The sequence below is a fragment of the Hypanus sabinus genome, chromosome 9 (genome assembly GCF_030144855.1).
Source record: "Hypanus sabinus isolate sHypSab1 chromosome 9, sHypSab1.hap1, whole genome shotgun sequence".
In the NCBI taxonomy this organism is placed as follows: Eukaryota; Metazoa; Chordata; class Chondrichthyes; order Myliobatiformes; family Dasyatidae; genus Hypanus; species Hypanus sabinus.
In genome coordinates, this window is record NC_082714.1 from 123,005,539 (window position 1) to 123,017,856 (window position 12,318).

The window sequence follows — 12,318 nt, forward strand, 5'->3', positions numbered from 1 at the left end:
AATTCAGGAGTTTGGAGGCTGACAAGGAGCATGTCCTTTTCTAGCTTGTCCTTTTCACCAACCCCCCCCCCCCTTCTTATTCCGGCACTTTCCTCCTCCCTTTCCAGTTTTGACGAAGGGTTTCGGACGGAAATGTCAACTGTTTATTAATTTCCATAGATGCTGCCTGACCTACTGAGTACCTCCAGCATTTTGTCTTTATTGTTCCAGGTACCATCTTAGGCTGGTAAGGCAGGTAGCCTGTTCCTGCACTTTAAATAATGCGCATTCATTATTTTCTCCTTTTCCTTCAACACTATTTCCACTCGAACCTATTGCTGGCAGTGGTTGCCACAAATTGATCATAGGGACTCTTATTCCTGAAGCAGTCCTCATCAGAAAAACTAGTTGCCATTGGTGCGGGATTCTGAAAGGGGAGCAGACTGGTTGCGCATGTTTTATTGTCAGTTCAAGGCGGCTGTTGAGTACAAAGACTCTTTCATTGCTCTTGGAAACAGTTAAGTCTTGCGTTACGGCGCCGTGCGTAGGAAGGTCTGGATTTCAAGCTGAGTTTGTTGAAGTTCGCAGTCAGGCGGACGGGACACTTTAACCGTTACGACAGCAGCAGGAGGGTTTGTTTTGAATGAAGCACCAGCTTCCTGTCGGATCCTCCAACATGGCAAGCGGGGAGGGCACCGAGAGGCGGCGAGGCGACAAATATTCGGTGTTACTGCCCACCTACAACGAAAGGGAAAATCTGCCGCTTATCGTCTGGCTGCTGGTCCGATACTTCGATGAAAGGTACCCGGCAAGTTCTTTCCGCGGCTGTTAGGCGAAGGGAGCTCGGGGACCGACCTGGGGCTGCCCTTCAGACTGAGGCGGGTGGAGGGGGTGACGGGTGTTTGGTGTGAGACCCGAGCTGAAGGGCTGAGGAAGTAAATGGAGCCGGGGACATCTGCTGGTTAAGGAAGGAGACTACGGACTGCCATCCTGCACCCCACACTGTTACCAAAATGGGCAAAGGGCCGATTGACAGGCTAAATCCTTCAATCAAGATCTTTCCGAGTGGATTCCGCCCAAAACAAATACATTATTTTCCTTTCTGAATATGGCTATTAATCATAGTATTTCTTGTGGGATTGGCATGTTTGGCCTACGTCAGTCAGAGAATTGAGAGTAGAGATTGGGCCGCCTTGTTGCATTTATACAGAACGTTGCGTATTGTGTACAGTTTTGGTTACCTTGTTACTAAAAAGACCCCAGTAAGCTGCAAAGATTGCAAATAATATTTACAAGAATGCTGCTCGAACACGAGGGTCTTGGTTTAGGGGGAGGTTGGGTAGACTTGGCAAGAAACTAAGGGGTGACCTTATAGTGGTGGTACATAAAGTCATGAGGGCCATAGATAAGGGTGACTGCATGCAGCTTTTTCCCAGGAAAATAATTCAAAAACTAGAGGGCATAGATTTAAGTTGACATGGGAAAAATAAAGGGTCAACTTATTTACACAAAGGGTGGTATGTATATGGAATGAGTAGCCAAAAGAGGTGGCTGAAGCAGATACAAAAACAACTTTTAAAGGACATTTGACAGGTACATAGGAAAAGTTTCAAGGGATATGACCTAAATGTGGATGAGTAAAACTAGCTTAGGTGGGCATCCTAGTTGGCATGGACGAGTTGGGCTGAGGGCCTTTTTCCTTACTGCGGTACTCTGACTATGATCGTGGAGTTGTCCAGTTAGTGAAGTAAATAGTCAAGGGTGGAATGTACTGGTTGTAGGGATGGCCGAGTATTCTCCAATTGAATGTATTTCAGCTATAACTCAGGACATTGATTTGAAGAACTTTACAAAGTAAATGTCCGTTGTTCTCTACAGTTATGATGAAGCCACCTTCAGGTTGGAAAGGCAACACCTCATATTCCATCTTGGTAGCCTCCAACCTGATAACATCCATTTCTCTAATTTCCAGTAATTTCTCCTCACCTCCCCTTCTCTCATTCCATTTCCCATTCTGGTTCCCCTTGACTCCTTCTCTTCTCCTCACTTGCCCATCACCTCCCTCTGGTGCCCTTCGTTATGCCCTTTCTTCCATGGTCCACTATCTTCTCCAATTAGATTCCTCCTCCTTCAGCCCTTTACCTCTTCCACCTTTCACCTCCTAGCTTCTCACGTCAACCCTCTCTCCTGGTTGCACCTGCTAGTTTGTTCTCCTTCTCCGAACCCCACCTTCTTATTCTGGTTTCTATCACTTCCTTTAAGTACTGTTGAAGAGCCTAAGCTCAAAACATTGACTTTTTACTCTATTCCATTGATGCTGCCTGATCTGCTGAGTTCCTGCAACATTTTGTATGTGTTGCTCTGGATTTCCAGCATCTGTAGAAACGCTCATGTTTACCTAGATGAAAACTACTTATTGTCTATGCTAAGTAGGCTGTTTCATAGGGTAGTTGAGAGTCAGCCATGATGAATTTGCATATTGACTGATCAGGTATGAACGATGAATTTCTTTCTCTTGGTAACTTTGGAGATGCAATCTATTTTATGCCAACCAGTAGTTTCATGATTAATCAGATTCACTTTATTGCCAGTATGTGAAATATACTAGAATTGATTGTGATTCGGTGCCAAGCATAAAACACAGGACAATACCATTACAGACAACACAATAGCAAACAACAATTTGCAAGACAATATTGCAAACAGCCATGAGCAATCAACAATTAGCAGAAAAGTCACATGAGCAAATGTGAATATATGAACAGACTAAATCATTATCAACAGAACAAGGAGAACAGGAAAGACCATTTAAGGGATGTTGTGCAGGGACCGTTGGGATATTACACCTGAATGAGTTTTGTTAAGAAGCTGGATAGCTACAGGAAAGAAGCTTCAAAAATAACGTGCAGTTCTGATAGTGACCAATAGTAGTTTTTTAAATTCCGAATATGTTTCACAACTTGTATTTAAATTCTCAGTGGATTGTGTCTTTGGAATAACAGACCAAGTCTCTGCATAAGAGCAACTAATGATCACAGCACTACTATACCTGCTCTCTCCTAAAGATTGTCAGTTGGAAAGTGCCTCTTAATAGGATGGTAAGGACCGTGGCACATTAATGATGCATGATCTTTGAAAGGAACAACCTGATGCATTTCTTCCCACTTTCTTAATGTGTTCAAAAAATGTTGACTGGTTAAAGACTCATTTAAATGTATGAAACAGTCAATACCAAAGGCTGTTGTAAATGCAGGTTGCATTTTGCATTTGAAAGTCATGCTGTAAATGAGCAATGCCTGGTAAATCCATAAAATTCTTTCCCTCAACAGAAAAGGAAACGGTAAATGCCAAGCAGAAAGGTCATTTAGCTCATAGAAATCTGATTACTAATGCACCACCGAAGAGGCCAGAATGTCTTCCCAAAATTCATCCAAACTTTTTTGTTATAATTTAATTTAAAATACAGCTCTTTATTTCTTTCGGACACTCCTTAAAAACTGCCACTTTGACCAAGCTTTTATTCACAAATCTTAAAAATTTATATTCTGCTTTAATGATCCTATTAAGTGTTTTGTGATATTTTACTGCTAAAGATGCATGAATATTGCTATGAGGAAATACCCTGTATTTTCATGTGGGTGTGTGCCTTTTATCCCTCAGGCTAGGAAGTAGCTGCTCAAGTTATTATGATTAGCATAATGAAAGTTCTGTATATCATTCCCAGGTTGAGATGCTTTTTTTGCTGATCAAAACCAAAACTATGGTTATTGTTAACAAGAGTTACTGTTTACTATTAAATGTTAGTTGCTACCAGTTTACATACTTTCTAGACTTAGTTAATTTGATGTCCTTGTTACCTAATCTTTACCAGTGTCTTGATTCAACTTTGCAAAGTGATAGCATCTTAACAACTTATTCCTCAATTTGCTCTATACAGAAAAGACGGCGTACTTAATGTATACCATCTTTTACTTAATGGATACCCTCTTACTATCTTTCCTTTCAGTTAGTCCTGACGAAGGGTCTCGGCCCAAAACGTCGACAGTGCTTCTTCCTATAGATGCTGCCTGGCCTGCTGAGTTCCACCAGCATTTTGTGTGTGTTGTTGATATACTTAATGTGCTATCTTCAGGAATTGTGCTTTCCTTGACTTTAAAAGAGCTGACAACCATTGAGCTCTGGTTTCACTGACATGACGTTGCATCAGTTCCCTGCACTACTGGCAGCAGAAGTTGCAATGGAGTTGGACAGACTTCTAAGCTATTTATTTACTTAACATCGATTATATGGTAACACACCTTGTTGAGAAGAAATATTCCATCAACCATATCACTTGAGATCTCCTTCACAGATAGTCCCTTGAGATCAAAGATTACTTTATTCAAGTTATCTGAGTTATGAGATGGCTGCTGAGGCCAAAGTGCTAACTGCCAACATATCCAAGGGTGTGGGAGGAGATTGTGATGGGATAAGCCGGTGGGTTCCATGCAGTCCTTAGCTGCTAATGCAGACTTTCTGAGTACTCTCAGTGCATGGCTGCAATACTTTCAGTGCCATCTTGAGTGTTTTTTATCCATTTATATTTTGAGCAATCATGGATCAGGGCTTCCAAGGAGTCAGTGGGGTGTTGAACTTCCTCAAGGAAGCTTTGCGCACATCAGTGAATATTTTTTTTCTTTCCCCACCTAGTGATCTCCAATGAAGCTGGGAATAAAGTGTCTTGTTTTGGGAATGCAAATAACGTGGGCTGCACAACTTAACATAAAATGTACTTTCTAACTTTTTGTAGCATCAGTTTTTGAATTGAACCCCAATATTCTCAAACAGAAATGTTCTGAGAAATGGAGAATCAAGAGTCATTTATTATCAAAGAATATATAAATTATACAAACTTGAGATTTCCTTGCTCACAGGTAGCCACAAAGCAAGAAATCTAAAAGAACTGAGTTAAAGGAAAAACGAATAAAATAAAAGATGAACATTCAATGTGCAAGTGAAAGAAAAATATACAAATCATGCAAACAATTGAAGTGAGCAACAGCATTAAGAAATAGAATTGAGTCCTCAGATCCGAACCCCGGAGTAGGCCCAAAGCCTCAGTTATCAGTTCATCATATTAAAAGGCACGGAGCACAGTCTTAATTGCCTCAGCGCCATAGAGATGACCATCATGGAGAGCGAGTGAAATCAGCTCTTATCCTGGCCATTGTTTAAATTGACCCAACAATAGAACAGCAAAAGGCTCCAGTGCCCTGAGTAAGGAGTGAAGATCATGGAGACTGAGCAAAATAGGCTCTTGCCTCCAATCTGAGCCAGTGTTTAAATTGTAAAAACAGTGTATTGTACCTGTCACTAGGACCCAGGCAGCACTGCTGAGAAAGGCTTCTGGCCTAAGCCATGCCATCCAGCGACTCACTCCGGGCCCAGATTCTGTCGCCTAACCTGAAGCCGCTTTCACTCACTTGAGATCAGCTCAGTGCCCAGAGTGATCCAACCTTGCACCTGGGCCGGCTGAGTGAGCGTCAGAACCCCTCTGCCCAGGCCCCAACTTCTCTCTTTGGCATCCAGAGCGATCCATCGTCGCACCCAGGCCTGTTGAAGGAGCATAGGAACTTTCCTACCTCGGCCCAGAGTGATCCAACTTTGCTCCAGGCCAGCTGTACATGCATCAGAGCTCCAACTGCAATGATTCTGCAACACACCATTTCACTCATCTCCTAAGCTTGCCTCACCATAGCTCACACCTTCATTGTTTGCGGTGATAATTTAACGCAATTTACCCCAGCAAAGGTAATTTTAGTTATGATTTTAGTCAGATGTCTTAACTTTCTGACGACTAGAAGCTGTTCCACACATTTGGTAGCATCATCTTAACCAGAATCTAAAGCTTTGACGTTATATGTGTGTATGAAATACATATTTTTTCCTTCAATAATATATTTAATAGCTGCCTATGAAGATTTTGTAAGTTCTGTAACTGGTAATGTGCTTAATATGTTCTGCAGATTTTCTCTATAGTTCTGTCGCTAGTATATGAAGTGTTGTGGCTCATCTGGCAAGCATACTTTTGTTGCACAGTATCATAAATAGATATTGGCTGTAATGTCTTGAACTCTGTCCCACCATTCAATAACATTATTTATATCTGATTTATCTCCCTCTCCTCATTTCTCTGTGTACCATTGTATTTTGGTCCTTCCAATTATGTTGTGCCTGGATGGAGCGTTTTGAGCAGAGTAATTTACTGATGTTGGTATACTGATAGTTATAGACTGGCATTAAAAACTGAGACCTATGCAACAAAATAAAGGCATTGGCATAAAATTAAAGTCTTCTGGATTTTTGCTTTAAAAAGATTTTCCTCCCTAACTTTTTTTAACTAATAGATGCACTTAATAAAGTAAGAATGAATAATCTTATGTTGAAAGTGCTAAATGTAAATTGTGGCACAGAACACTCTAGATTAGTAATGAAAATTATGGCTTCTGAAGATGTGCTACAACAATACGAACATCTTAAATTGAATTGTGCCAGAACTATAGATTTCAACTTGCCATTATTTGTGCCGTTGGTATTTAAAGACTACTTTGATCGTAGAGATCACAGTGAACACAGAGGCATTTACAACCTTAGAGAAAACATACTGTCAACCCAATAATGAGAGCTTGATTTTAACTCCTGGACTAACATTGAAAAGCCAGAGACGTTTGCAGTGCACCTTTGTTCATCTATCTGTTTTTTAGCTGTATGTCATTATTGGTGGTGTATTTTCAAGTTAAGCCACAGTGAAATACGTTTTTATAAATTTTTGAACAGTTCAAAAAGGACATTTAAAACATATACCTCTTGATTTTGTACAAGTGAAAACAGCAGATGGTTATAAAGTGTTTTGTTTTTTCTGCCCATGCAGCAAAATTAATCCTTATTAGCAGTTTTAGGAATATTCCAAAGATTCAGTTTTAATTAGTTGATTACAACTTTACCTTTGCCTGCCCTTAATTTGAGCACTTAGTACACACAGTATAGTACTGAGGGAGGAGTACGTAGATGGAGTCATTCAGATGAAATATTAAACAGAGACTGTAGCCACTTATTGTATGGTTCATAATCAATGCTAAAAATCTTGCGACTATTCCAAGAACACCAAGGAATCTATTCGTTTCCCCAGGGCACAATTTTCTCAAAAGAACATATTAATATTCTTATTGCTATTTATGGAATATTATTGTACATCAGTAGTTCTTAAAATTAGAAGGTTAGTGTCCTCCTGGAATTATTGACACACTTCAAGCCATCTTTGCTGTAATCTGTGAAAGACCTGTAAAACAATTATAAGCCCTAAATAGGTGTTAGGCTCATTTCAAGAGCAGTTCAGTCACTGAGGGAGAGAAATCAGAGAAATTTGGAAATACCTTAAGGACCTAAGTCTAAGTTTCAAAATATATAAAAATAACTTCCATATTTGCTTGCATTAATAAGCACTATTCTCAAATGAATTCATTACATCATATCTTTGATACTATCAAAGACATCATTAAGTAGTAGAGCTAATAAAGACTTGATGTTTCAATCCCTATGATAAGTTGACACTCACAATGTTGGCAATAGGCTTGGAGTGGTGACGAAGAGGGTAGCTACGTCATCGGCGTCACCAGGTGGGCACCCTCCTTCTTTGACGTTTCGTTGATAAGCCCACGACGTCTCCAGAGGGCTAAATGGTGCTACCTGGCATCCCAGATACACCCCCTCAGTTCTGTATCCTCCTGTCTTCATTTGCAGCCCAGTTGTTGTCTTTCCTTTTAATCCAAATCCAATTGCTGCTTTCTTCTGCTGCATTTGACAAGGACTTGATTGTTTTTTGGAGGGAGACACCCCTCACTCATCTTCTTCAATAGATTGGTCATAGATATAGCAACGAATCCCCTGCATTCCACTTCTGCAGGGAAAATCTTGGTCCTCCAGCTGTTCTGAGCAGCTTCAGATGCCAGTTCAGGGTCTTTTTCCTCTCATAAACTTCTTCAACACCATCTTCCCATGGTACTGTCAATGCCACAGCATATGCCAGCTTGGGTGTTGTGGACCACAGGATTACGTCTGGCCGGAGTGTTGTAGCTGCAATGTCTGGGGGAAACACAAGCTTTTTCTCCAAGTCCACGTCCATTTTCCAATCCCAAGCAATCTGCAGAATGCTTATATCCTTTGATGTTGCTAGGTGCTCTGGAGGTTGGCCTGCTGGTACAAATCGTGTAATGTGGACATTTTTTTGCAGATGTTTGTGGGAGAGCATTTATGGTGGTTCGTCTCTGTTCCAAGATTGATGCCAGCTGTCTAAGAACTTGGTTATGCCACCAAGTATATTGCCCCTGGCTGAGGTTCATGGTGCATCCTGTTAAAATATGCCTTAGTGATCCAGGTGCTTGACAAAGAGAGCAAATGGGGTCTTCTCCCCACCATTGGTTCAGGTTTTGAGGTGTTGGTAGGAGGTCATAATTGGCTCAAGCTGGGATCCCTCCATCTCCCAGATGTCACACCAACTGAGGTTCCTCTTTTCCAGGCTCTCCCAATTAGTCCATTGGCCCTGCTTGGCCATTGAGATGGCTCTGGCATGTCGCTCTGTCTCCTCTTGTCTCCTCACCTCCTCCACCACGAGCCATCTCTTCTGCACTGATGTTGCCTTGTGCCTTTGAGGAGTCTTTGGGACAAGCCCGAGACAGGCTCTTCCATGTTGGACTTGGCCAACCACATCCCTGAAGTGAAGAGCAGACTTAGCACTCTGAACGGCTTCAGATATGGTCCACTTCCTCCCTGTTGCTACATGGGGGTGGGGGGGGGGGCACTGTTCGAATAACAGTATCTTCGGATTCAGTGAGGGTAGTGACCAACTTTGCTTTGGTACATTTGAATTCTTCCACAAGACTTGCAATTTGTATTTCCAATTTGCCATTCCCGTACAGTCCAACAGGACTTAAGCATGGTGGAAGTCCAGGCCACTGTTTCACATGTGTGCTGATCACTCTTTTGAGCTTTTCCACCTTGTTGTTGGGGATTTCATAGACTGCTAAAGGCCACATGAGTCTTGGGAGTATGTCGAACTGGAAGCACTACAGCTTGAGTCTTCCTGGCAGCAAGGTCTTGTTGATGAGATCTATGTACATGATGGTATCCTTTTTAAGTTAGGTCACTTGAAATTATTTTCTAGGTTTGGTAATAATTTAGTGGATGTCATATTGAAACTGTAAATCTTGTGTAAAGGTGCTTGAAGTAGCACAGTATTCATAAAGGTGGTCAGATAGTTATTGCAAAAGCATTATCAGTTTGGCTCTTTACATTTGTTTTAGTTTTCTCTCTCTGCTCTTTCTAAAAACTATGATTTTTTCAAATGTTGTTAGGCAATAATGTAATGAAGCCATCACAATAGGATCTGTGTGCTTTCAACTAAGTTTACTTTTTATTTTTGTAATCCCTTTGTTCTATTTTATAAATGAAATTATATTTGCAATATAGTCACATCAGTTACATTTTCCAGAATATAGAGTTGCAACAAAAAAATTCATGAAAATAATTTTAAAATATTTTGTATTATTATTTGGCTTTACATGAGTTTGCTTGTAGTAAATTAGAAAATACACTTTTATACAGTTACATGTAATGTGTTATGTATTTTCTTGTCAAAGTGACCTAACCTTTCAAAAGCCACATAAACTAATGGGAATACAATCTGAGATTAATTAGTGGCTAATTGTTGTTGGCTTGGTTTGGGGTTCAGTTGAATTTGTAACTCGTCTGGGTTTTGCGTTACAATATTATTCTGCTCATAGAATCATAAAGCATGGAAAAGGTCTTTCAGTCCATCTAGTCCATGCCAAAGCATTTAAAGACTCAATTAGGATTTAAATTCTTCATTTTTCATAGCTGACTCCCTCAGCACCTAAACTATGCTGAAGGCTTATTGGTGTGAGGAGCTACAGCATTTATGAAGACATATTAATAAAATTTGATTCCATGATTATGTGAGCCCAATCCTGACAATTTTTTTTCAATTCTTCCAATAAATGATGATGTGCAACTGTAAGGCAACACTAGTCTCACAGATAAATAAATCTTGTTAAAATTGGACAGAACTTGTGTGCTAAGAATAATTAGCTGAAATGAAAAACAAGGCCTTCAGCTTCAGTTGGAGACCTTGATTCACGAAATAAGGTCTAAATTATAAGGCAATATATCCAGAGTCCAATCACACCACAATTCCTATGCTGACTGAACATGGAACTCACACATTTTTTAAGTATATAAAAGGTAAAGGAGAGTCGAGGGTAGATACAGGACCAATACAAAATGATGCTGGAGATATTGTGATAAGAGACGTAGAGATGGCAGAGGAACTGAATGCATATTTTGCATCAGTCTTCACAGTGGAAGATGTCTGCATTATACCAGACATTCAAGAGTGTCAGGGAAGTGAAGTTTGTGCAGTGAAAATCATGACTAAGAAGGTGCTCAGGAAACTTAATGGTCCAAGGGTGGATAAATCTCTTGGGCCTGATGATGCACCCTCGAGTTCTGAAGGAAGTAGCTGCAGAGATTGTGGAGGCATTAACGATGATTTTTCAAGGATCAATAGATTCTGGCATTGTATTGAATGACTGGAAAATTGTAAATGTTGTTAAGAAGGGGGGAGGCAGCAGAAAGGAAACTATTGACCTGTTAGCCTGACATCAGTGGTTGGGAAGTAGTTGGAATCGATTGTTAGGGGTGAAATCATGGTGTACCTGGAGGCACATGACGAGATAGGCCAAAGCCAGCATGGTTTCCTGAAAGGAAAATCCTGCCTGACAAACCTACTGCAATTCTTTGAGGCAATTACAAGCAGGGTAGACAAAGGAGATGCAGTGGATGTGGTGTACTTGGATTTTCAGAAGGCCTTTGACAAGGTGCTGTACATGAGGCTGCTTAGCAAGATAAGATCCCATGGAATTACATGGAAGTTACTAGCAGGGGTGGAGCATTGGCTGGTCGGCAGAAAACAGAGGGTGGGAATAAAGGGATCTTATTTGGAACCGTTACTCTTTAGGATGTATGTCAATGATTTGGACTTTGATATTGAAGCGATAATACCAAAACCTAAATTGAATAAGTATCAGAAAAAATTTATAAAAATTGCATTGGCAGTAGCCAAAAAAGCTATTGCAGTTACTTGGAAATCAGATTCATTCTTAACTATGGATCGTTGGAATAATGAAATATATAGCTGCATCCCACTTGAAAAAAATTACTTATAATTTAAGAAATATGATATATTTTTGAAAATTTGGCACCCCTATCTACAAAAGATAGGAATAAATATATAGGTCCTTTGAAGATAAAATTATTAGTTATTTAGGGGGAAAAAATATATACTAAAGATTTTGAACTCCATGGAGCATGTGGGGATCCTCCAATATCCAGGCAATCCTTTCTTTCTTTTTCCTTTTTTTAGATAGGGATCTTAAGGAGGGAAGGGTTAAGGGGAGGGCTAATATTAATTTTTCACTATTATTCTATTCATTTTATGTAATTCTCTTTAAAATTTAATAAAAAATATTTTAAAAAATGATTTGGACTTTGGGGTTAATGGATTTGTGGCTAAATTGCCGATGATACAAAGACAGGTGGAAGAGTGGGTACTGTTGAGGAAATTGAGAGCCTGTAGAGCGTCTTAGATAGCTTAGGGGAATGGGCAAAGAAGTCCAAATGAAATACAATATTGAAAAGTGTCTGGTCCTGCACTTTGGTGGAAGAAATAAATGGGCAAACTATTATTTAGATGGGGAGAGAATTCAAGATGCAGAGATGCAAAGGGACTTGTGAGTCCTTGTGCAAGATACCCTAAAGGTTAACCTCCAGGATGAGTCGATGGTGTAGAAGGTGAATGCAATGTTGGCATTCATTTCTAGAGGTATAGAACATAAGAGCAGGGATGTGACGTTGAGGCTCTATAAGGCACGCTTGAGACCACACGGAGTATTGTGTGCAGTTTTGGGCTTCTTATTCTCGGAAGGACATACTGACATTGGAGAGGGTTCAGAAGATTCATGAGAATGATTCCAGGAATGAAAGGGTTACCATATGAGGAACGTCTGGCAGCTCTTGGGCTGTATTCCCTGGAGTTCAGGAGAATGGGGGGGGGGGGGGGGGGGTATCTCATAGAAACATTCTAAATGTTAAAAGGCCTGAACAGATTAGATATGACAAAGTTTTTTCCCATGGTAGGGGATTCTAGGACAAGAGGGCACAACTTCAGGATTGAATGACGTCCATTTAGAATTGAGATGTGGAGAAATTACTTTAGTCAGGAGGTGG

The 12,318-nt window shown here is 40.4% G+C and overlaps 1 protein-coding gene across 1 annotated transcript in view; it reads left to right on the forward strand.

The window, feature by feature from the left end:
• The first annotated feature begins 309 nt into the window (after positions 1 to 309).
• dpm1 (dolichyl-phosphate mannosyltransferase subunit 1, catalytic) overlaps positions 310 to 12,318 on the forward strand; it is a 74,011-nt gene continuing 62,002 nt past the window's right edge. The window contains exon 1 of the mRNA XM_059980501.1: positions 310 to 780. Within this exon, the coding sequence (XP_059836484.1) occupies positions 623 to 780 (158 nt within the window). The 5' untranslated portion in view covers positions 310 to 622. The remainder of the gene's footprint in view (positions 781 to 12,318) is intronic.